Source organism: Heterocephalus glaber, unplaced genomic scaffold (genome assembly GCF_053883595.1).
Source record: "Heterocephalus glaber isolate CG9 unplaced genomic scaffold, H.glaber_assembly_v1.0 deba00001479, whole genome shotgun sequence".
NCBI lineage: Eukaryota > Metazoa > Chordata > Mammalia > Rodentia > Bathyergidae > Heterocephalus > Heterocephalus glaber.
In genome coordinates, this window is record NW_028258316.1 from 5,243,569 (window position 1) to 5,268,453 (window position 24,885).

The window sequence follows — 24,885 nt, forward strand, 5'->3', positions numbered from 1 at the left end:
CGGGGGTGACCTCCACTTTGGGCCTCGCCCGCCCCTCCTCCACACACGGACACCGGGCTGTGCTCCAGCGTCTGCACTGCCACCCTGGGGACACCAGGCTGGAGGTCAGCAGAGTCCGGGGCCAGAGGAAGGAATGGGCTTCAAAGGGGGGCTGTGAAGGGAGGTTCTGGGTTCCAGTCCTCCCCCTCTGGGCCTCAGTTTCCCAGTCTGTGAAAGGGCTAAGGACAGGCTGTGTTCATGGGGTCGTGCGAGGACAGAATTGGCAGGTGGCTTTGCAGGGCTCAGGGGCAGGGCATGCAGGAAAGGGCTAAAGAAGAAAGGAAGAGCGTGGGGGACCACGCAGCCACCGGAAGAGCCCTGAAAATCGGCGGGCCCTGAGGCCCGTGCAGGAGGGCTGGGGGCAGGCTCGCTGCCCCACCATGGCCACCCTGTCCCCGAGGAGCCATGCAATGGACCCCAGAGGGTGCCGTGGGGGGGCACTCAGGTTTCAGCAGCCCCTGATCAGTGGTGGCTGCAGGGGAAGTGGGTGGAGAAGGATTCTGAGGCTGTCGCTGGGCTGAGCCATGGCGCGCGGGGGATGGGGAGGCGGCCCCATGGCCATCCATGGCCCCCTTCTTCCAACACAGGACCAAGGGGACCGGAAGCTGCCAGGACTGGGCCAGGCCAGGACCCAGACCTCGGGGCCAGCTCTGGTCTCCTGGCCCCCTGTGCTGCTTCCTTCTGCCAAGGGTCTCCGCCGATGCCCAAGAGCCCAGCACCGCGAGACACAGGCAGCCCTATCTGCTGAGCCAGCAGTCCCTGGGCGTGTGTCCTGGGCTCCTTGCGCCTGTCACCTTCACAGCCGGCCCCGTCAGCCGCCACCCGGAAGCCGGGCCCGCAGTCAGGAAGGCAGCGGTAGGCTCCGAGCAGGTTCACACAGTGCTGTCCCTCCCGGCAGAGGTGGGCGCCCCACGCACACTCGTCCACGTCTGGGGACAGACACGGCAGGGGCGGCGTGAGCACAGGGCCCTGGGCCTCCCTGCACCCTGACCGGCCCAGTGTTCACACAGGAGGGTCCTGCAAGAAGGTCCCCAGTCCTCCTGCCAACTCACTGTCACCATGCCCCGGCCCTCACTTCCGCAGTTCTCATCCCAGGCCGGGTGAAGCCGGCGGGGCAGGAGCAGGAGAAGCAGCCAGGAGCATTGTGACAGGGTGGGAGCAGGGACTGGGGCCACCAAACACTCCTCTCTGTCTTCGGAGGGACAGAGCTGCGATCCTTGCTCCCGGAGCCTCCTGCCGGCTGGCGGTGACAGCGCGTGCCCCCCGCCTGGGGAGGGGAGCTGCTCACCCACACAAAATGCTCCTTGGGGGTCCGGCTCAAAGCCCTCAGGGCAGCCCACCTCGTGCTCTTCTGCAAAGCAAGGGACAGGCTCTGAGGACACGGTGGCCTGGGTCACAGCCTCCGCCCGGCCCAGAGCCCAGCCCTGTCCTAAGCCAGCGAGGCCAGGGGCCCGGTCCCACCCAGGCCTGTTGGAGGGGATGGGCACAGGACAGGTCTGGTTGCGTGCCTGTGCCAGGGTCTCCCGGAACATCAAGCCAGGTGGACTCAGGAGAAACCACAGAAGTAGAAAGCAGGGGGCCACACGTCCAAACTGCGGTCACAAGGACCCAGCGGCTGGGCACAGAGCAGTGGGCAGCAAGAACGAAGGTCTGGTGGAGGGTGCGGCAGGGGACAGGGTTCTGGAGATTGGAAGAAGCCACCGCCTGAGTAACCCTGAGGACAGCACCCTGGAACAGGGCACGGGAGCCCAGACGGGGCTTTAGAGGTGGCATCTACTGGGCAGGCCCTGCCTCCCACTGCGCCCATGGGAACCCCTGGACTGGAGACAGGACGCTGTCCCCATGGTCGCCCAGCCAGAAAGTGGCACAGGCAGTACAGGAATGGGGTCTGCCTGGCCACAGCACTGGCTGTCTCACTGTCCCTCATCCAGTGTGAAGCCTTGGGGACCTCTGACGAGGACAACCCTCACTGAGACCGTGGGGTTGTGGGGTCACCAGAGCCGCGGGGGGCTCTGTACAGCACCCTCAAAGAAGAATGTGGGGTGTAGCTGGGCTTTTGCAGGGCAGCCTGGAGCTGGAGGTCCACCTGGGGGCCCTAGAGGTCTGGCACTGTGGGACAGGAAGGGACATGGCACCGGTGGTGGCCGGAGGGGCCGGCTGGAGGGCAGCACAGGCAAGCAGTCCCTTGCCACTGATCCTGGCTAGTTTTAGCTGGAGCAGTGGGGGTGGAGATGAAGGACGGCCCTCACCAGCTCGCAGGGCCGTGGTGAGCTGGTAGCGCAGGGCCTGGGCCTCGGGGTCGAAGGCCGAGCTGATAGCCGAGGCCCACAGGTGCTGCACCAGCTGGGGCTGGGGGCCCCGTGCTGCCGAGTACCGGATGCTGTGGTTGCAGTGTAGGAGCCCCGGGAGGTTGTCATGGAGGAAGCGCTGCATGGAGCCCACAAAGAGCTGGCCGGGCCCCGTCTGCACATAGCGTTCCTCGAAGTCCTGCGGAGGAGAAGGAGGAGCCCTGGGGTTTCCACTCCTAAGCCACGAAACCCAAGGGTCTGGGGGGCTGGGGGAGCCCTGGGCAAGCAGCTCCCCTCTTCCTCCAAGCACCGGGCAGCCCGGGCAGGGGGCAGTGGCTGCGGCGGGTGCAGGGGCTGGGAAGGAAGGGCCTGGCGCTCAGGGGTGGCAGCTGGCACAGCCCCCTCTCCCCCAACCAGTCTGGACCCCCACCTGCACTTGGAGATCCTCGTCCGCCAGGGCCTCGGGGACAGCGCCATCGACCACCAGGTCCAGGAGCAGGAGTCCTTCGGAGTCCAGGCCCCGCGCCACCTGGGTCATCCTGAGCAGCTCCCCTGCAACCCAGCCCATCCAGCCAGGGTCACCTTGGGGAGCGTACCGGGCCCAATCTGAGCCTCCTGCCCCCTTGAGGAGACGCCACTCACCTGTAGCAAACTCCACATGCGACTCCTGCTGGAAACTGCCACCCGTCAGGGAGTGGCCATTCAGTGACCCCCCACTCTCTCCAGCCAGGGCCCAGTAGATGGGGGCGATGGTGACCACCAGCACCCGCATCAGAGGTCCTGGACAGGGAAGGACAGAGCCTAGGCTAGGGCTGGATGTTCAGGGTGGGCGCACTCCTGCTCAAGAGCCCTCTGTGGCTCCTCAGTACCCCCAGGACAGCTCAGCCCTTTCTCTCCCTGATTAAGCACTGCCTCGGGGCCCTTTGCACTGGTTATTTACCCAGAATCTGGGAAACAGCAAAGGCAAGTATGTCTTCATGAAGTAGTTGTGAAAATGAGTAAGTTTGTATGAATATCTATAATTTACAGATACTCAACTCAGTTCTACAGACTGAGGGCCACTGGGTCACCACAGAGCCTGGCACTCTACAGGCTGTCATTATGTATTTGCTGGGCTGAGTTGAAAATCAGCTGCCTTTCCTAGTTTGCAGATGACTTCCGGAAGAGCCCGGGAGAGGAAGGACTGACTTCGAAAACAGAGCCAAAAATTTGCCCCAGACTTGCACTCTCAGGCCTTCACGTGACACTTGGCTGCAGACCAGGACAGGAGCATTGCCCATGCCCAGGGGTGGCGGCGGCTCTGGGCCACTGGCAGGAGGGAGCTGAGGCCCTGTGCACGGGGAGAACCCTCCCGACCTCTGTCCCCCGGTCCACTGTGCAGAACCCAGCCACCTGCCCGGGGCCAGATGCCTCCTGCAGGCTGGCTCAGAGTGACATGGCCAAAGTCCCGGACCCCACTGTGTACGGAGGCCGGAGCTGGGGCAGCTTTAGAAGGAGGGGAGACAGCAGGGCCCTGGGCGCCGGCTCCGGTCCTGCAGAAGGCTGTGTGCTCAGAACATGCTGGTCGTGAGTCTGTGCAGAAGCGGACACTTCTTGGGCTTCCTAGCTAACTGGGGTCTCCCCACCTGCACCTCATGTACCATAACCATTTCCGGTGACCCTTTCACAGCACCCGGGCTTCAAACACCACTTTCTGGGTCCCTGGAGCCACCTGATCCTAATCAGTGTACGTGTTCAGTACAGGGGATTTAGCCTGGGGGCTTGTGCATGCATGCTAGGTGTTCACTCCCTCAAGCTACATCCTCAAACCTTTTTAAGTTTTTCATTTAAAGACAGGGTCTCCCTAGTTGGTCCAGGTTGGCCTTGAACCAGCCATCCTCCTGCCTCAGCCTCCCCAGTAGCTAGGATTACTTAGAGGGCAGCCAGATCTCCAGGTACCAGGCCCTGCGCAAGCCTCTGAGAACAGCCTTTGCTCTTTCTGCTCCAGCCCATGCTGGAGGGTCCCCAGTGGGCTGGGACAGTGGGGCCTTGATGAGCGGCCACCTGGCCCCACTCACCCACATCTGCTGGGACGCGGCTGATGCTGCTCTGGATGGTGGTGACTCCGGAATGTGGCTCCCGTCGCACACTGGTGTTGACAGCAGCCACGCCAAACTCCTGGCCGTTGATCACCCCAATCATGCTGCCCCGGCTCCCCTGGGGGTGCCCTGGGAGGAAGCAAAAGAGCCACCCGTGCCCTCAGGACAAGCAGGAAAGGAATGCTGAAGCTCAGAGAGGCGCAGTACCTTCCCCAACACACAGAGCAAACTGTTACAGACCCAAGGCACAGGGCACCCTGACTCTAAAAGAGAGGCAAGGCTGAGTGGAGGCACCCGAGCAGGGGTGAGATGCCCGCAGCGAGATCTGCTTCTCCACCACCTTCCTGAACCCTGGGCATGCCAGGCCCCACGCCACAGTGAGCAGGTTTGTCTGTGAAACAAGGAGGTGGCCCTGGGACACACAGGAGCCCATGGTGGCAGTGGCTGGCACTGGGGGGCTGTGTGCTGGCACTGGGGGGCTGTGTGCCACCACCCGAGGCCCCCATTCCATCGGCGGCCTTGGCCCTGTGCCCTGCAGCTGGACTGGCGAGGCGTGCTGGCTTTCTATCGGTGCCAGGCGGTCTGCCAGGGCCGCTCTGCAGCTAATGGGGGGGGCTTCCTCCTCCTAATGGGCCAGTGCCGGGCAGCTGGTATTCCAGAGGTTGAGGGGGGAGGTCAGCCTGCTCTCCACCCGCTAGCTCTCGGGGGACATTAGGAACAAATGGCCACGATCTGTCAAAAAATAACAGAAAACACTCAGCAGCCAGCATCCTAAATGGACAAATGAGGGGCTGGTGAGGACCGTTTCCTGAGGCCTGGGGCCAGGGCTGATGAGATTTGTGCCTGTCTGGGATGCGTCCCATGCCAATCTGCTGCTCTGGGCCGGGAGGGGAGACGGGGCCAAGCCCAGGTCTTCTAATGAGGGGACGGAAGGAGCCAGGGGCTGCAGATGGTGAGGTGGGGGTGGGAGGCAGCTCGGGAAAGCGCAGGACCTCAGAGTCCAGCGAAGGGAAGCCACCATCTCGCTTCTTGGAACCCGGGGGGAGTCTTTGCAACTCCTTGTGCCCAGCGAGGTCAGCACGGGGACCCATCAGGCTGCTGGGAAGGAGGTACAAGCAGGCAGGGAAGGGAGGGACACGTTTATAGTCAGGAGGCCTCAAAAATTCCCGTTAGCTCGTTACAGTGGCACATATCTATAATCCCAGCACTCTGGGAGGCTGAGGCAGGAGGATTGCAAATTTAAGCCCAGTCTGGGTAACTTAACAACTTGGCAAGACCCTGTCTCGAGACAAAAATTTTAAAAAGGGCTGGGGATGGAGCTCAGTGGGAAGACCTTGGGTTCAATCCCCAGGACTGCAAAACAACAAGAATAAAAATGAAAAAAACCCACCAAAAACCAAAACCAAAACTCACTCAGCCTAATCAAGTCCCTTGAGGAATTTACCCTGTACAAATATTCGGGCCACCACAGCACAGCGGGCACCACACTTTGGTCTTGAAGTAGGAACTAGGAAAAAGAATCTGTTGCTTGTCTAACAAAGCTGACAGAAATGCAGATAAATCCTCTCCGAAGCTAGCAAAGAGGGGGACCCTGGCTGGCTACGGGGGACGTCACCCAAGTCAGAGTGGCCTTGTCCATGGCAGGTTGCAAAGAGGACCTGAGAACAGGCCTTGTCCAAAAAGGAATAGAGAATCTCTTTCCATTCAGAGAAAAGGTGGGAGAATGCATCCCCAAATTACGGCCTGAGCTATTCCTGCTAACTGAATTACAGGAGATCATTACTTCTTCCTTCTCACATTTCTATATTTTCTGGCCTTTCTGCAATTAGCACATATGAAGGGGAAACAGTCATTTCCATTGAAAAATGAGGAGGCTGCAGAGGGTCTGACTGCGCCACGCGGCCCAAATTCAAATGTTCGAGTCCTAACCCCAGACCTCTGACTGCGACCTTAGGATCTCTGTAGAGGAAACCAAGTGACAGTGAGGTCATTAGGGTGGGACCTAATCCAGTGTGCCTGCATCCGTATTAAAAGAGGAGCCAGGTGGTGCTCGCCTGTAATCCCAGCACTCCAGAGGAGGCTGAGGCAGGGGAACTGCCAGGAGTTCAAGTCCAGCCTGGGCTACATAGTGAGACCTTGTCTCAAAAAACCAAAAGTAATAACAATAAATTAATAAATAAATTGATTAATTAATTTTAAAGGGGGAAATTCAGAGATAGACACACAGGGACAATTCCCTGTGACAAAAGTCGGGCAGCAGGTCACCAGAAGCTGTGGTGTCTGCCCCTCGGAGACCTCCAAAGAGACCAACCCCCCCCACACCCCGACCGTGCCCTCCCAGCCTCCAGAGCCGGACACAGGCAGTGCGTGTTACTTAAGCCCCACCTGCAGCCCTTTGGGTGTCAGCCCTGCCTGCAGAGCCAACCGAGAGGCCATGTGCAGGTCAGCAGGAGTGGGGAGGTCCAAGCTCGGAAACAGAGCTCCGCTCTCCCACTCTTGAGAGCATCCCTGGCTGATAGCACAACGCTGAACTTCCAGAGCTGCATTTGTTCAAATCCTGCCCCTGGATTGTAGCAGATGGGAGACCAGGGGCCAGAGAGGCCCCACATTTGGTAGACAGTGGGTTTCAAATGACAGAGGGCCAAAACCCAATTAGTTGAGAGAAGGGTTCTGTGCCTGAGAAGGGTTCTACGGAGGAAGATTCTGACATTGCCAGTGGTGATAGATTGGTGATGTCTGCCAGGGCAGGGCTGGGGAAGGATTCCATGGAGAATGATTGTGACATTGCCAATCGTGATAGATTGGTGATGTCTGCAAGGACAGGGCTGGAGAAGGGTTCTACAGAGAATGATTCTGACACTGCCATAGATTGGCTATATTTTCCAGGGACAAGGGAGGGACACAAAGCCATACCTGTGGACTATTTACTACAGGTTACAGACCACCTAGAAATAGTATTCTGTGACTTTCCTTTGTGCAGGTCCGAATTACTTTACTGTGGTTCTCAGGATTGCCCATTTCTTTAACTTTAAGTTTGAGTCTGTCCCAAGGGAGAAGATGGTTGATGAAAGAATCCTGAGACAGCAGAGTTAGTGAACTCTCTGAGCTGTGTCTCATCTGCCTGCTTCCCTGGCCAGGCCATGTGCAAAGTCTGGCAGGCACCAGCCCCCCGATATGCACAGCATCCCAGGAGGACCATGGACACTCCTGCTTTACTCTGCCAATTCCACAGGCTGTGAAATATCCTGGGACAGCCAGTTTCCCTGTCTAACACAAGTGGCAAACGGGCCCTTGAGACTCAGTTTCCTCAAATGTAAGTGCGTAGGGTAGACCAAGATGACCCACAAGGCACTCTTCATTGGCTGATTCTGAGTTTGACTAAGCAAAGAGTTGGGGAGCGGGCAGCACAGTGGCCCGAGTCCCCCCCCAAAGCGAGGCACGAACCCCCAGGGTAAAGGAGCCCCTGCTTGTGTCCACAGAGACCTGGGCAACAATGTCTCATACCTCTCACAACCAGGAACGCCCTGGCTGTGGCAGAGCCCAGCAGGTTGTGAGCGATGCACTCGTATGGCCCAGCATCTCCAGGCTCTGCGCGTTCCAGCCACAGGCTCCCATCCTGCAGGGTCTGGAGTCGCTGGCTGGCCTGCAAGGGTCGCCCTGCATGCAGCCACTCAATGGTGGGCTCTGGCTCTCCAGTGGCCTGGCACTGAAGGGCCACGTCCTCACCGGTCCTCACTGTGACATCCTGGGGCTCCACCTGGAACACCGGGGCACCTGTGGGAGGCCCCAGGCAGCATTTAGGAATATTGGGTTATTTTTGTCTACTTGTGACATATTCACTTAGGTGCCTCAGACAACACAGAAAGCAAGGAGGAGAAAATGAGGCACAATCCAATCTGAGCACTGTTACTGGCCTGCACATTTGCTCTCTTGCTCCCCAATCGACCTCAGCTTCCATCCCACACATTAAGCATTCGTTCTTCATGGCTGCTGGGACCCCGCTGTTCAGCCTCATTATGAGTTGCTAGACACATCTCAATTCCAAGACACAGAGCTTGTTTCTGGTGACACAAGTGACACTGCTGGAACCGCCTGAGCTGGGAGCCTTGTGACAGAGGTGGAGCTGGGCTTGCTGCTCCCTGGCCCTCTGGTCAGTCCTTCTGACCCTGGTCCCTGGGGCAGGGATGCAGACAGAAACGCCCAGCGCTGGCGAGGACATGGGGCCAGCAGGACTCACACCCCCCCAGAGGGGCGGCCGCCACGAAAAGTGTCTGCTAGTCAGCTACCCGTGGGGGCATCATGAACCCCGCAAGTGGTGGTCAGAACTGCTGGACGTGTGCTCTCGAGGCGTGAGGGACAGAAGTCCACGACCCCTGCCACTGGGATGAAGTCACCATGCCATGCTTCCTCTGGGGCTCCGGGGGAGGAAGATCTGTGCATTCACTGTTTCTGAGTGCACTACCCTGCCTCTGCCTCCATTCCATGTCCACTGAGCCTCCTCTCCTGTATATGCGGTATCCCTCTATTTCTCTTTCTTCTCTCTCTCTCTCTCTCTCTCTGTGTTTGAGACAGGGTCCTGCTATGTAGCTCAGGCTGGCCTTGAATTTGCTGTGACCCTCCTGACTCAGCCTCCTGAGTGCTGGGATGACAGACATGTGCCAGCACATCCAGCTTTCTCTCTCTTCTAAGAACCCTTGGGGTAACCTGAGACAATCTCCCAATCTCAGTGTCCCCAACCCAATCATGGCTGTGCACATTCTTTGTCCAAGTTGGGTCCCCAGGTCCTGGGCTTCAGGCATGGACACATCTTTGGGAGCTGAGTCCCTGCCCATGGCAGCCAGTTTTCCTAGACCTGGAGGAGTGTGCACCGTAGGACCCTGCAGTTCCACTCCGGTGGGACATCCTAGTGACACAAGGACGTGGGCTCAGTGGAAGACAAGTACCCGAGTCTGCACAACTCTGTTCACCCTCAGCCCGAGCTGGAAACCACCTGCAGTGAGATCTGTTGTTGGGAGCAATGCTGCATAATTCTAGGGATAAATCATTTGAGTAGGCCTAGTTCTCCAGGCTACAGACCAGGTACGACATTCCAGACATAATTGCATTTTGGCCTCAGGTCACAACTGAGACCTCAGTGATCCCTGGGTGCTGTAATCTCCAGGACAAAACCACACCTGCAGGAGAGCCAGGGAGGAACCAAATCTTCATCTGCATAGTTCTTCATTGTTCTTAGATTTCCACTGTCCCCACCCAGTCTTTTGTTACACCTTGCTCATCCCAATGTGACGTACTGAACTCTACATATTCATTTGTTACATGTTTCTCCTGATGTACTGAATAAAAGGTGCTGCAAGCTAGGGGTTCTTGTCTTTGCTGCCAGAGCAGCACTGATCAGACCCAAAGCTCAGCTTCTTCTCAGTCTCATTTGTCTACCTTTCCTGTAATTCGCCATGTGATGCTGTGGCTTGCAGGAGACTAGGATTTACTGCAGAGGTTCTGGAAACTTCCCCTGTTCCCTACAATCTGTGACATGTGAAGGGGTCTCCCTGCGGCAGAAAACCAGCCAGGAATGGGCACCGACCAGTTGGCCAGGAACGGCACACGTGTGCCACCCACAGTGCGGTGCAGAAGTCTGACAACAACAGATGGTGATCAAACTGCACTACAAAAATTTTTTGTCTGGGTGTGGCAGCAGAAGCCTATAATCCAGCACTCCAGAGGCTGAGGAAGGAGGATTGCCCCAAGTTGAAGCCCAGTCTGAGCTACATAGGGAGACTCTGACTCAAAAAACTCAAAAAATATATGTACATTTTCAAATTTCAGGGACCTAGAAATCAACAAAAGGCGTACAACCTATTGAGACTCCCTTGTCCATAAAAAGCTTCTAGGACTTTGGATAAGAACAGTGAGAGTCTGTGGCCTTCTGCCTGGAACTGTGTCCCCCACCCCCACTGCGGTTGTCACCCTGATTGTCATGTATTACTAGGGTAGGGGTGGCCTGGAACAGGGAGCGGCAACCGGCCCTGAGAAGGAAAACCAGCCTGGGGCAAATGGGAGACACCACCCTGCCCTGTGGGGCTGGGGCCCCGCCCGCCCGGGAGGTGTCGCTGGCCTACTGTCCCCCCCACCCTCCCACCCCCGCAGTGTGGCAGGTGTGACTCCCGCAGGGAGACCTGAGGACCCTGAGGGAGCTGGGAGCCCGGCCATCGTGACCTCCAGCCCCACCACCCTGCTGTCACTACTTCTTGTCTCTAGCCCGTTTACAATTGGCCCTTGAAGTGATTTCATGATGGCGACTTTTAAATCCTGCTCTGATGAGTCACACAGCCGTGCCACTGTCTTTTCTCATTCAAGTTGAGATTTCTTCCTTCTTGATCTGGCTGGTGAATTTCCATTAGAGTGTTGTAAGATTCTTCTTCCTCTCTCTCTCTCTCTCTCTCTCTCTCTCTGTCCTGGGGCTTAAGGTAAGCTCTCCACCACTGAGCCACTTCCCTTTTTATTTGGAGACAAGTCTTCCTAAATTGTCTAGGCCAGGCTCAAATTGAGATCCTCCTGCCTCAGCCTCCCCAGTACCTAGAATCACAGGTGTGTGAACCACACCTGGTTTGAGACTGGTTCTTACACGAATCGTCCACTTTAGCAGCCTCCTCTGTCACTCAGAAGGTGCTGACCACTGCTACCAAGGTCAAGGACACCCAGGCCCCCTACTTGACCTCTGACCCCAGCACAGCGGGGTGCCCTCCCCTGCAGGGTCTCTCAGTGTCTGCTGATGGGTTGGGGCTGTGCTTTCTATGCTGTCTGGCTGGACCAGAGCATTCTGGTCTGGAGGTTTTCTTTCTTGCTGGGTCATGCTTTTCTTAGTCCTCTGGCAGCAGAGAACAGGTGTAGAGTTATGATTTGTGGGAGGTGCTGGTGTTTCCAGGAGGCCGAGCCCAGCCAGGTGATAGGAGAGAGCTGTCAGTACTTTGTGCTGGTCCCAAGGCCCAGGGGGATCTTCCTGGGTTCTGAGTCCTCCACGGCCTATGCGCCAGGCAAGCCAGTGGCTGTCCCTAGCACATCCCCCAGGAAGTGAGTGTGACGGCAAACCCCCTCCGCCCCATCAAGGGCGTCCTCAAAGTCTGAGGGCTCCCACCAGGCCCAATGCAGACAGACTGTGCCCCATTCTGCAGCAGGCAGTGCAAGAAGTTGGAGCACACAGAGGGCCAAGGCCAAGGCCACCTGTCTTACTCATGGGTTACACCAGCAAGTCCTCCACGTAGAGCCCTGAGGACCCCACTGTGAAATGACAAGGACTAGGAACTAAGCGAGGCTGCGGGATGCAAGACCAAGACATAAAAACCAATTGTGTTGTGAGACCAGAGCGACTCCATTTTGCTAAAACGCACCACTCCCCTAGTCTCTCACAAATTAATGGTTAAAATGTGCCTGCTCTGGGACAAAAGACACAATCTGTACCGAAGCAAAGCTCCTAAGTTAGTTACTCAACCATCTGTTTGCCTAGGAAAAGAACGTTCTGGGCCCCCTATCCATAGAACAATCTGTAGATGTGCTGACTGTCAGTATGTAATGGTCGTGACTATTAGTCAGTGTGTCTGCTGACCATCAGTACGTGACAGTCGACCACTAACCCTTGTCCCTCATTTCCCTCCTAAAACCTACATGTAACCGCCCCTCAACCCCCCGATGAACCTAGCCAATCAGAAATGTACACTTCATGCTTGCTAAATGTTAACCAATCATGTAACTGCTAAGTGAAAGATCTCCAAACCTTGCTGTAACCTCTATAAAAACCCCGCTAATTTGAAATTTGGGGCTCTCGATCCTGACCCGCTGCATCGGCGATGGTTGAGAGTCCCTGCTCGAGCTTGAATAAATGACCCTCGTGTGTTTGCATTGGAATTGGCTCCTTGGTGGTCTTCGGGGACTTCGCGATCTGGGCACAACAGTGTTTCTGTGTATGAGCAGTGAAATTCCAGAGATCAAACTAAGAACACCATTAGAGCCAAAATAGCATCCATTTGCAGGCTTGGTGGCACAGGCCTATAATCCCGGCATTCAGGAAGCTGAGGCAGAAGGATCTCTGTGAGTTAGAGACCTAGGCTACATAGTGAGTTCAAAGCCAGCCTGAACTACACTACACAGCAAGACCCTACCTCAAAAAAGAGCAACCAAAAAATAATAGAATAGTCATTAATTTAACAGAAAGAGTTTAAGACTTATACTGAAAACTACAAAATATCACTGAGAGAAACGAAAGCTCTGCATAAATGATGCCGGAACAGTTAGAGATCCACAAAGGAAAAAAAGAAACAGAGAGAGAGAAAAAAGGAACAAGGGATGGTGACAAACACCTATAATCCCAGCACTCTGGGAGCCTGAGGCAGGAGGATGTTTACTTTGAGCTCAGCCCTGCAATTTAGTGACATTGTGAGACCTTCTTGCAAAGTAAAAATTTAACAATGTCTGGGGATGTAGTGTGAAGGCCCTGGGTTCAACCCCCAGTACTAAAAGAAATAAAACAGGCATTCAGACACAAATCTCACATAAACATGAACTCAAAACAGATCACAGGCCTAAATGACATAAGAACTACAACTGTGGACATCATAGAAGAAAAGTGACCTCAGGTTAGGTGAAGATGAGTTTTAGATATAACACCTAATATATGATCCAAAAAGTACAAATCTGATAAATCTGGATTTCATTAGATTTCACAACTTCTGCTCTTTGATATCACCATTAAGAAAAGGCACAGGCCGGGGATTTTGCTCACTGGTTTCGCCGCCTGCTGCGCAAGCGCAAGGACTCAAGTTCAATCCCCGGCACCAAAAAAAAAAAAAAAAAAAAAGAAAGAAAAGGCAAAGACAAGCTAAGAAAATATCTACAAATTGTGTATCTGATGAAGGACTTGTGTCCCCACCCTGTAAAGGGCTCTCACGGCTCATTAGTAAGATGCACAGCTCAGTGAAAAGCGGGAACCGGATGTGACCAGGTGGCCAAGGAAGATGCAAGGCTGGCCCGTGAGCAGAGACACGGGCATCACATGGGCAGCAGTTCCGAGGGGGACGAAAATGGCTGAGACAGGTGGCAGGTTGGATGTCACCTGCCAAGGTGGGTAAAATAAAAACGATGGACATCAGCAAGTACAGTTCGGGCTGCAGAGAAACCGAAACCTCACACACTGCTGGAAGGAAAGCCCGCTTGGTAGTTTCTAAAACACTGAGACACACGCCTACCACATCACCCGGCACTTAGACTCCCGGGAGCTGACCCAAGAGGAAGGAAAGCGTACACCCACGCAAACGTGTGCAGCAGCATTGTTTATGGTGGCCAGAAATTACCCAGGCATGGTGGCGCATGCCTGTGAACCCAGCACTCGGGGAGGCTAGGGCAGGAGGATCATTGCAAGTTCAAGGCCAGCCTGGGCTACATACCGAGACTCTGTCTAAAAAATTAAAAAGGCCAAAAATTGGAAAGAATGTCCGGTAACTGGTAATGGATAAACAAAATGTGGCCCCTGCATGCAGTGGAATACTGTTCAGCTGTGAAGACAGATGGCCTCCTGACAGGTGGTACACACAGATGACCCAAGAGCACAGTGCGGAGAGGCCAGAACCGGAAGGCTACACAAGACTCCATTCCCTGGACCTCCCAGGCCCTTTACCAAAGGGAAGGGGGCCAAGGGGGGGGAGGGGAGGGGAAGGGTCGAGAAAAGAATTAAGATGAGTTCTGTCCATGTACCAGCTCCCCATGAGGACTGATGGGCTGATGACAAATAACAGCTGCGAAGAAAGACACATCCAGGACAGGTGACGCTATAGAGACAGAATGCTGATCACTCACTGCTGGGGTCGAGGCTGGGAGCGAGGACTGATGGCAAAGGGGAAAGGGAATGTTTTTGGAGGGACAGAAATCTTCTAAAAGTGGGCTGTGATAAAGCTGTCATTACTCTATAAACTACCAATTAATCAACTGTATACTTTTGAGTGAGAGGGGCTTTAGACAGAGTTTCGCTATGCAGTTCAGGCTGGCTTGAACTCACTGGGTAGCCCAGGCTGGTCTCGAACTCACAGCAATCCTCCTGCCTCAGCCTCCTGAGTGCTGAGATTACAAGTGTGCATCACCATGCCCGGCTTACCTGGTGTATACTTATACTCTGAATTTTTTTCACCTGAAAACTTTATAGCAGGGTGGAGGTGCAGCTCAGTGGTAGAGCACTTGCCTAGCGTGCATGAGGCCCTGGGTTCCACTCCCAGCACCGCCCTCAAGAAAAGTGGTAAAAACACGAACATGAGGGTTACCACAGCAACCCTTTTAAAGTATTTGGTTCTGCAGTGTGAAGTGTGTCACGCTGTTGTGCAACCCAGTGCCAGAACTTTTTCCTGTGGCAAAATCCACTTCTGTACCCGTTAAAACAGCAGCTGCTCCCCCGCCCACCCTCCAGCGGCTGACAGCCACCTCCTTCTCTGCCTTTGTGAATCTGACTGCTGCACAGACCTCACATGAGAGAATCTGGCTCATTTCCCATGGCACAAGGTCCTCAAGGCTGTATAATATTCCACTGTACAAATGGGTAAATTTTATAGTATATAAATTATACCTCAGTAAAGCTGTGTTTTAGAAATAAAGAGGCAAAGCTGAGACCATGATTACGGCGTTGGGGGCGGGGTTTGGAAGGCTGTGCCGGGGGGACCTGCATGGGTTCCCGTTATGAAAGCTCATGGAGTCGGGCACCTGTAACACATCCCCTTCTCTGTATGTGCCTTTGTCTCAGCACATTGCTCTCTACAAAGTCCTGGCGCAGACTCCCTCTTGGGTTTCCCTGGGGTTCAGAGAGCGCTTAGTGTCACCATGAGGACCTCAGTGACGGCTTTGAGCTGTGAACAGCCGGACCCCAAGCCTGGCCCCCAGTCCTGTCCCACATCTAAGTGACATTTCACTGGATGTCAGTCGCGGGTTCCAAACATCTGTTCCGCAGCACAGCTGCCCCCCAAGCGCCCCCTAGTGTCCCCTCCTGCTGGGGACAAGCGTCCAGGCCCAGGGCAGGGCGAGACTCACTCTGCAGGATGAGCGTCACCACTTTCCTCACGGCGCCAACCTCGTTCTCCGCCAGGCACTGGTACAGCCCCGCGTCGGCCATCTGCAGGGAGACGGGCTCAGGATGGGACGGGCGGCTCGGGACACAGGGACGGATGGACCCAGTGCAGATGTGCGTGGGAAGCCCCAAGGGGGATAGCACGCGGCAGAGCTGCAGGGCTTCTCGGGACACAGACAGTGTCGGCCTGCACTGCACTCCCCTGACCTGGGCGGCCAGGGTAGCTCGCAGCCGTGGGTCTGCGACCGGACACAGGAGAGCCGCGTCCCCTGCAAACGAAGCTGGGGCAGCCCAAGGCCACACCCAGGCCTGGGTGAGTCCAGAAGACTGCACCACGGGCAACATGGCCCAGAGCTGAGCAGACTCGGAGGTCAGGCCAACTAGAGACTGTCCCAGACCTATGCTCCCTGTATGGGACCATTACTTTGCCATACGTCTCTGCAGCCTCAGTTTCCCCATCTCTGCAGTGGGAATCATAAGCATCAAGACTTCACTCTCAGTACTGGAGACTGAACCCAGCTGGGGGCTTCACACGGGGTGACCACCCCAGCCAATTTTCTTTATTTTTTATGAAACAGGGCCTTGCTAAATTGCTAAGTTGCCTGGGCTAGACTCGAACTCATGATCCTGCTGCCTCAGGGTCCCAGAGTGCCAGGATAACAGGCATGCACATGCCCGGGTCCCCCAGGACTGTGTGGGTGTGCAGTGCAAGGTGGGGGCTGGCCCCCCCGCCCCGCTGTTGTCAGTATCCAGTGACAGCTCCCCAGAGAGCCAACGCCCTGAGATAACTTGCATCCAGACCAAACTTAGGGTGCCCCATGGAAGGGGAGAGGGGCTGCCCAGGCGCGGTGATCTGGAAACCTTAGGGAGGGGGAGTCAAGAGGACTGGCACGGGCTCCTCTCTCCTGCACATACTCGCCATGCAGCTCTCTGAGCTTCCAGGTCTGCACTTGTCCAGTGAGGGCACCATTACTGCCCTCTGCTAATAATGGTGCTCTGGGGCTCAGCCACAGGCCACTCTCTGATAGCTGGCAAGGGACATCTGATTTCTCACTATTCACTATTCCCCTAGGAGGCAGAAGAAGTCACTGGCCCTGGACAAGCGGCTGGGGTGATGGAGGTTCAGAACAGCTAAGTCACTGGCTGGCAGCCACCCTGGTCGTGGTGGGAGGGAAGGAAAGGCTCTGTAGACTGTAAAGGGCAGTGCCAAACTAAACAAGCCCCTCCCCAGCCATCAGAGGCAGCACAGGGCTGTCCTGGGGTCGCCGCCTTGCCTTGGTCTTGTGGATGGTCAGTGAGCCATTCTGCACCCGCAGGCGGCTGTCCCACAGTGGAAGACCATCCTTGGTCCAGCGGATGTCCGGGGCTGGGTCACCATGGACCATGCAGTCTAGCTGGATGCTGCCCCCTACAGGCTCCTCCAGGTGGGAGAAGGCTTCTCCTTGTAGGATGGGGGCCTCTGCATGGGGCGACATTAACCAAGGCTCAACTCCCATAAGCCATCCCCAAAGTCCTCCCTAGCCTCTGTCTCCAGGGCTTGTGTGTGGTCAATGCATTGGGAGCACAAACAAATTCCATGTCCTGGGCCTTGTCAGACTGGCAGTGGCTGCCAGGAACTGGGCTGAGAAGAAAAATTTGAAACTGAGGGGGATTCGTGCTGCCATTGATTAGTGATGCCTGAGATGGGTACAGGCAGGGGCACAGGGGCACATGTGTCTTCAGTAATTGATCTCACAGATCAATTGCACCAACAGCAGATGTGTGCCAGGTACCTTGGGAAGCCAGAACTATAGGAAAACATGAGGACACCTCTGTTGTATGCAGCAGTGCAGAGGTTCATGTGATTCTCAAATCCCTGTTAGATGCTGAGGGCTGCTTTCTACCGTTCCTGAATCTAGCAGGAGCCACAGCTGGGTCCTGGTGCCCTGGGCTGCTGGTCCCCTCCATCAAGTCCTGGCCACCTGCAGTTGTGCTGCCAGTGTCACCAAGGGTGGAGCCAGGCTGGAGGGGACAGACCGCCAGCAAGCCTCGGGGGTTTCTCCTCCCTTCCCAGGACCGCCCACTGCAGGGAGTGGCCTCAGCATTTCACAGTGGGTCCCAATGTGGAGGCCCACGAGTTAGAGGACAGGGCCCAGGCTCTGGGAAAGTAAACATCCGGGCCACCTGGCGGTCTCGGGGGGAAGGCATCTGGGCTCATGCCATACCTTTCACGTGCACGAAGCTGACCACCTGCACACGGCCCACTCTGTTCTCAGCCCAGCAGACGTAGGTCCCGCTGTCCTCTCTGGTCACGGCTGCCCGCTGCAGCGTGCTGCCCCCATCCTGCTCGGACACGCCCTCTGTGGAGGAGAAAGCCAGGTCTCAGGCCACTGAGTCCAAGGACCTGGCCTTGTGCCCTGAGGTCTCCATGTAGGCCTGGGTATCCGGCAGGTGCTGAGGAAGGATGCAGAACTAAAACGGATGCCCCTTCTCCCTGTGGGGAGGCTGGCCGAGTCAGACCCACTCTGGGACTGCCCAGGCCACAGAGGATGGGGTGGGCACCTGCCCCTCGTGGAGGTGTTTGGTGAACAGTCAAGGGGCTGCTGCAGGACCCGCTGGGCACCGCCGCTCTGGCCTGAGTCTTCCTCTCTGGTGGCCTCTTGCCAGAGGCCCCGGGCCCCACCAACAGCCTCTTCCTCCTGTCCAGCTCCCACCACCCCCAGCGGCCCAGACCTGTGACTGGCTGGTCGTTGACGGTCCAGCCAAGGCGGGGGGTTGGGCTGCCCCGGGCTGCACAGCGCAGCCAGAGCCTGTCCCCGAGGTGCAGGCTGTGGTCCCCAGGCAGCGTGGTGAAGGCGGGCAGGGCCAGGATGGTGAGGTGCACGCGCCGCCAGGCCCGGCCCACCACATTCTCCGCTGTACAGGTGTAGGTGCCCGCGTCCTGGCCCTGCGGGAGAGGGAGGTGCTGGCCTGAGAACTGTCTGCACCCTGGCCTGGCCAGAGGCCCTGGAGACACAGCCAGGCAGGTTCCCATGGAGCAGACTTGCTAGGGTCACACAGCTTGTGGCAGGCCTGCTGCCTCACTGCTGTGGGAACTGCTCTGCTCGGCTCCTCAAGTTCCCAGGCCTAACTGGACCACACCAAGCCCAGGGGTCACCGCTCCTGATGGGAGCGCCTAAACCATCCTGTTCCCGCCCACTGCCCTGGCTCCACCCACATCCCTGGCTCCACCCACAGCCCTGGCTCTACACCTCGAAGACCCAAGGACCCTCAGCATCAAGCTACAGTTGAGAACAACTGGGTGCTATGCTTTAGGCACGCGATGCTGTCACCATTCTCCCTCTCAGCCCCTCCACCCCCAGGGCCGCTTAGCAGGTGAGTGGCCTCTTCCCCTCTGCCCTCTGGCCGCCCTCACCTCCAAGTTCTTCACCAGCAGTTCCCCTGAGGGCTGCAGGCTGAACTTGTCCTGGGCTCCGGACACGGACACAAGCTGGCCGTCCTTCTCCCAGCGGATGTCGGGCTCAGGGCTGCCCCTGGCCACGCAGGGCAGGAGGGCGTGGGAGCCTTCTGTGGTGGACAGGTCCGGGAGGCCATTCTCGATCACGGGGGGCACTGTGGGGATTGTGGGGCAGAGCAATGGGCACTGGCTGGCACACTCGGTGTCCGCTCATTTGGGAGAGAGCACACTGGACAGCGCGGCCAGGGAGGACACATGCAGCTCCAGCCCTGCACCGCTGCCCAGGGGATGGCCCCATGGTGCAGATCTTTGGCCAGCTTTGCCCCGAGTCTCTGGGAAGAGGGCTGGACACACTGCGGGAGGGGGCACCCGTAGCTGTGTCTGCAGGAGGAGGACAGAAGTGGCTATCACTGCCAAGTGGAAATGCAGGGGGGACGGTCCAGCTGGATTCCTGGGCCGAAGGGGGCCTGAGGCCAGTCCAGGGCGTGAGAGGACAAGCTCCTTGTGGGGCCACAGCGGGCAGAGCCTTGCAGGCTTCGGTCGGGGGTCTAGCTCGGGCCCACCCTCTCCCACCTTGCACCACCAGCCGCGTCTTCCCCATGGCGCTGCCTGCGCTGTTCTGGGCCATGCAGAAGTAGTTCCCAGCGTCCTCGGGGTGGGCGTGCATGAGCCGCAGCTGTCCGCTGGGGAGGACCTGGCTCCTCTCTCCTGGATGCGGTGGGAAAAAATCGGGGGCTGGCGGGGCAGGGCCCCCCAAGGAGGGCGGCTTGAGCTGTTCCGACAGGTGGCCAGTGACTCACGGGGTTGCGGAGTGACTGAGCAACAGAGTGACCGGGAGGCCCGGCAGGCAGCCAAGCCCATCCACCTGCTCCACAGCCTCCAGCTCAGGCCCTGGTCACCCAGACAGGTCTTAGGCTGGGGCACCAGGTGACGTGGGGGGGGGGCGGCTGTGTCCCTGGGCCAGGTGGGCTTTGTGGGCCTCTCAACGGCCTGCAGGGGCTTTGGGCAGGCAGGGGGGGCCAGGGTTCCTGTGTCTCACCTGCAGGGATGCTGAGCCCCTCTTTCTGCCAGGTGACAGTGGGCCGGGGCACGCCCGAGGCCTCACAGGGCAGCAGCACCTCCTCCTCGGCCAGCACCTGGACCATGCTGGGCAGCGGCTTCACCACAGGGGCGGCTGGGGGCACGGGACATGGGTCCCTGGGACACATCTCACAGCACACGACAAAGGACCCAGGGCCCAGTCTTCTCTTCCAAGGACCCCATGGGAGCGGGATCCAGGTACACGGGATGCTCCCAGCCCAGCCCCACCTGCTCCCCGCCCGGGACCCAGCCAGGCCCATACCCTGCACAGTGAGGACCATGTGTTTGCGGGCCACACCGGCGGCATTGCGGGCTGTGCAGGTGTAGCGGCCGGCGTGGACGGGGAGCACCTGGCCGATCTCCAGGGCACCTGTAAGCGACAACGGGTTCAGGGACAGGGTCCCCAGGGGCAGAGTTGGCAGGGCTCCCGCACACCTGCTCCCACATCTTTGTAAAAGGCATCAGGATCGGAGGCTGCCCCTGCCGGCTATGTGAGCATAACTGGGCCTCAGTTTACTCATGTGTATGAGATGTAATTGAAAAACATGGAGAATGTTTAAATGTTTAAGAATGTTTAGGGCTGGGGATTTGGCTCAGTTGTTCCACCACCTGCCTAACAAGTGCAAGGACCCAAGTTGAATCCCCAGTACAAAAAAAAAAAAAGAATTTTTAAATTTAAGAAAATGTGTTACAGTAAAAGACACATTTCCATGAATCTCCCCACCAACACTGCTCCTTATTTTAACACACTGATCCCATGATCCTCGCCACTTCCCGCAGCAGCTCTGCAGTCCTCGTTCCTGAGGGTCTTTAGTTGCACTATTGTGGCTGCCTCGATGTCCTGGATCAACTGAAAATATTTCCTTCCTGTGCCCATTTTGACTTTGGGGAGGAGCCAGAAATCACACAGTGGCAGGCCCAGTGAATAAGGTAGACGAGGACACAGCATCATGTTTTTCTGAGCTGCCGTTCTGTTGGGTGGTCCTCGGCAGGTCCACCATTCAACACACACGAAGACACTCAGGAAAGGGTCCATCCAGAACTGCTTCGGAAAGTGGCAAACATGATGGGATAAGTGTGTCTGAAGCAACAGGGAAGATTTCAAGGGGGCTTAATGGCAGTGTACCTTTCACTGTAAATCATCTTTTACATTTAAACATTATTCTGATCACATCTGGCACAATGACAAATCAGATGATGTGGTCTCTAGCGCCCCCTCCTGGACATTCCAGGATCAGCCCTTGCTCTGCGGGGAATCTCTGGCCGAGTCCCACCAGATTTAGAAACCTGCCTCCCTAGGAAGCCTCCGGATCCCTGCCTCCCTGACCTGCCCTCCTTTACCTGGTGCTCACGGGCACCTCTGCCCTTCCTCGGGCCACAGGCTGCGCCCACAGCCAGGTGCAGGAGCCTCCAGGTGTCCTCTGTGTATCCCCAGGGCCACTGGGGGGTGGAGGAGCCAGGCTTGAAGGCCTCAGACCCCCCACGGCCCGGCCCAGCCCGGATGGATCCGGAGCTGTGAAGTTCTCCACCATAACCGCTGGCCAGAAGGAAGTGTTCTGCTGCCTTAGAGGACCTTGGAAACCACAGAGCTAACAGGTGGTTTCCAGTTTAGGATTTCCCTGACCAACCAACAAATGAATTTAATTTGGGGAATCCCCAAAAAGGATTTTCACAAGCAAAGATGTTCTAAAAATCACCATGCAGCCAGGTGTGGCAGCACAGACCTGTAACCCCAGCACTCTGGGAGGCCGAGGCAGGAGGATTGCACATTCAAGCCCAGCTTGGACAATTTAGCAATTTAACAAGACTCTGTCTCAAAATAAAAAACAAAAAGGGACCAAGGATGTAGCTCAGTGTAAAGACTCCGGGTTCAATCCCCAGTACTGAAAAAAAAATTTTCTACTATTACCTTAATTTCATCAAAGAAAGGAACTTTCAACATCAGGAGATGAAGAGCATAACTTCAGAATAAAGAGCAATTGTTCTTAGGGATAAAACTAGCTTCACAAAAAACCTGGGGGCTGCGATTTCTCTCCTTTGCCAGCAAAGAGCATGGAGCTGCCCCTGAGCTTCATGGCCCCTTGCTGGGTCTCAACACTGCAGCGCCAGAGGGGAAACTGAGGCTCGGGGGAGCCAGGCCACCCTTCCATCTGCATCTCCCTGGCTGCCCCCTACGCACCGGAAGGTGAGATGCGGTAGCCACTCCCCCTGGCCCCCAGCTGGGCGCCCGCCTTGCTCCAAGACACAGCCGGGGCCGGCACGCCCGTGTTATGGCAGGTGAGGACCACGGATGCCATCCTGCTCACGGCGAAGTCCGTCTGGTCGTCTGCGATGGTCGGGGGCTCTGCAACCCAGCACAAGGCCGAGGCCCTACTGAGGTGCAGGGGAGACTGGGCTGGGGGGGAGCTACACACGGAGGGTGACTTTAGTGGCCCAGGACCAGGGAGGGAGGCGGGGACAAGGGCAGCACACTTCTGCTCACTCTGCAGGTATGGGGCACAGGGCTACAGTCATGAACAGCTCTCTGTGGAGGCTTTGAGAGTGACCCATAAAGACAGGGGCCCAGGGGAGCCAGCTGACTTGGGGTGAGGGCAGTGGAGAGGCCTCCCTGGGATGTGGCACTGAACCAGACACCTGTATGGAAAGCAGGTGTGGGCTGGGTGAGGGGAACAGTACTCCTGGCTGTGGGAACAGTATGTGCAAAGGTCCTGGGGTGTGGCACAGAAAACTGGTTAGCACAGCCAGTTCCCAGAGCAAGGCAGCCTGTGGGGTGACCTGAACTGGGGCGTGGGGCTGCAACAGGGCCAGACCACACAGGAGTGAGGAGGAGCCTCTTCTGCCAGACACTGTGCCGGAGCTGGGATACTCGAGAGGGAGAACGAGCGGGATCCGGGGAGGCTCCTGGAGGAGAGGTCCACACCCGCCCTCACTCACCCTGAACGGTCACCTGGTAGAGCTTGCGGGCCTCGCCCACCTCATTGCTCACCACGCACTCAAACCGAGCTGAGTCCTGGGCACTGGGGGCCACGAGCAGCAGGGCATTGGAGGGCAGGAGGCTGGAGGACGGACAGGCAGGCAGATGGCCTGGGTGAGCCAGCACGGCCGACCTGCCTCAGCCTCAGCAATCTGGACCCAGGCACCTTGAAACCACTTCCCTCCTGGGTCTGCACCCAGCCCTGACTCTAAAGTGCCTTCCAGCCAGGGATGGTGTCACACACCTGTCTTCCCATTACTTGGGAGGTTGAGGCAGGAAGGTTGCTGTGAGCTCAGGGCCAGCCTGGACTGCATAGCAAGGCCCTGTCTCACCCCCCCCCCCCGAAAAGAAAGCACCTTCCAGAAGTTTCTATCCCTCAAGTTTTAGCCTTGGGTTTGTGTGGTTTTGTTTCCGTCCCTTGTTTCTTGCGTTTGCTGCAGTAACTTCTCTGCTAACTTCTGTGCCAACCTCTCTGGAAGCCCCAGGCAGAGGGCTCACTGGACTGAGCCCCTGGCTCAGGCCCCAGGATGACGGTGACCCTGTACCTGATGCACAATGTCTGGTGGACTAATTGGCTGGAGGTGGTTCCTTTAATCCTCCCACGGCCACTGAACAATTAGCTCAGCGGGGAAACCGAGGCTCCTGGGCAGACACAGGGCCAGACAGCACACACCCCAACCTCTACACTTTTGGGGTGGTGGGGATGGAATCCCTGGCCTCATGCATATGGGGCAAATACTCTACCATGGAAGAACTGCACCCCTGGCCCCTCCGTGTTGTTTTTTTTTGGGTACCGGGGATCAAACTCGGGTCCTTGTGCTTTCGAGGCAGGTGCCAGAACCACTGAGCTAAATCCCCGGCCCCTCCATGTTTTTTTTGTTGTTGTTGTTGTTTTTGGGAACCAGGGATCAAACTTGGGTCCTTGCACTTGTGAGGCAGGCAGCGGAACCACTGAGCTAAATCCCCACTCCCTCCTCCATGTTTTGTTTCTAATGCCTGCCTGCAAAGCACATAATAGTCCTGTGTTTTCCCATTGGCACGGAATGTGCCAAATGCCTGTCCCCCAACAAGGCCACCCTGGCTGCCTCAGTCATGACCCTCCCGGGCCCTGGAGTCTGGTCCTGGCCTGGTTTCCTGCCTGGGCCCCTCTGGGAGATGGTGCCCCCTGCCCTGGCTCAAGTGCCCAGTGTAAGAATCAGCTCCTACCGGTAGGCGCCCTGATGTGTGCGGAAGTCCAGCTTCTGTCCGTCTTTCCACCAGGCCACCAGGGGCTTGGGGGAGCCACTGGCCTCGCAGGGCAGTGTGGCTGGGCTGGGGGCAGTGAGGGTGAGGCTGGAGGGGCCAGGGGCGATGGCTGGAGGCCCTGGGGATAGAGTGGGGTAGGAGGTGGGTGCAGGATGAGGGGCTGAGGCTGTGCCAGACAGAGCCCAGAGCCCAGGTCTGGGGTGCCCACTGCCACCTCCACCCACCCCATGGAGCAGGAAAATGCCCCAGGGAACCTCCAACAGGGCCCCACACTGGGGCTTCGGGCCTCTCCTTGACCCTGAGCCTGGGTTCCACCCAACCCTCTGCCTGAAGGAGGTCGGCAGCGCTCCACTACCCGGCGCACCCCCGATATGCACTGGGGGAGTTTCCTCAGAGCATCTCCCCTTGTTGGACCTGCTCTGCACACAGTACACTCACCCGATAGAGCAGGGTGGTAGTAGGTGTGTGAAATCTGCACACAAATAAATACACATCCTTCGAGTGTGCATGATCCAGACTTTTTACTAATGGCTTTCACGGTCAAAAACCTTTGAAGAGCATTGCTCTCCGCTCCTGACAGCCGGGGTAAGCCAGAAACTAAGAAGGCTTGGTCCCCAAAGCCTTGGCTGATGAAGGCAAGGAACATGCCC

The 24,885-nt window shown here is 57.1% G+C and overlaps 1 protein-coding gene across 6 annotated transcripts in view; it reads right to left on the reverse strand.

The window, feature by feature from the left end:
* Positions 1-24,885, reverse strand: part of Hmcn2 (hemicentin 2) — a 127,271-nt gene that overhangs the window by 3,650 nt on the left and 98,736 nt on the right. For 5 of the 6 annotated variants that reach the window (XM_087183050.1, XM_087183049.1, XM_087183048.1 and 2 more), the window contains 18 exons: positions 24,197-24,353; positions 22,951-23,072; positions 22,196-22,360; positions 20,279-20,386; positions 19,976-20,110; positions 19,510-19,644; positions 18,895-19,091; positions 18,213-18,426; positions 17,705-17,839; positions 16,775-16,959; positions 15,464-15,545; positions 7,910-8,179; positions 4,385-4,534; positions 2,970-3,107; positions 2,758-2,879; positions 2,289-2,526; positions 1,328-1,390; positions 834-968 (listed from right to left, as the gene is read on the reverse strand). In XM_087183050.1, coding sequence (XP_087039176.1) covers positions 834-968; positions 1,328-1,390; positions 2,289-2,526; positions 2,758-2,879; positions 2,970-3,107; positions 4,385-4,534; positions 7,910-8,179; positions 15,464-15,545; positions 16,775-16,959; positions 17,705-17,839; positions 18,213-18,426; positions 18,895-19,091; positions 19,510-19,644; positions 19,976-20,110; positions 20,279-20,386; positions 22,196-22,360; positions 22,951-23,072; positions 24,197-24,353 — 2,751 coding nt within the window. The remainder of the gene's footprint in view (positions 1-833; positions 969-1,327; positions 1,391-2,288; positions 2,527-2,757; positions 2,880-2,969; positions 3,108-4,384; positions 4,535-7,909; positions 8,180-15,463; positions 15,546-16,774; positions 16,960-17,704; positions 17,840-18,212; positions 18,427-18,894; positions 19,092-19,509; positions 19,645-19,975; positions 20,111-20,278; positions 20,387-22,195; positions 22,361-22,950; positions 23,073-24,196; positions 24,354-24,885) is intronic. The other variant, XM_087183051.1, reaches the window with a different exon arrangement.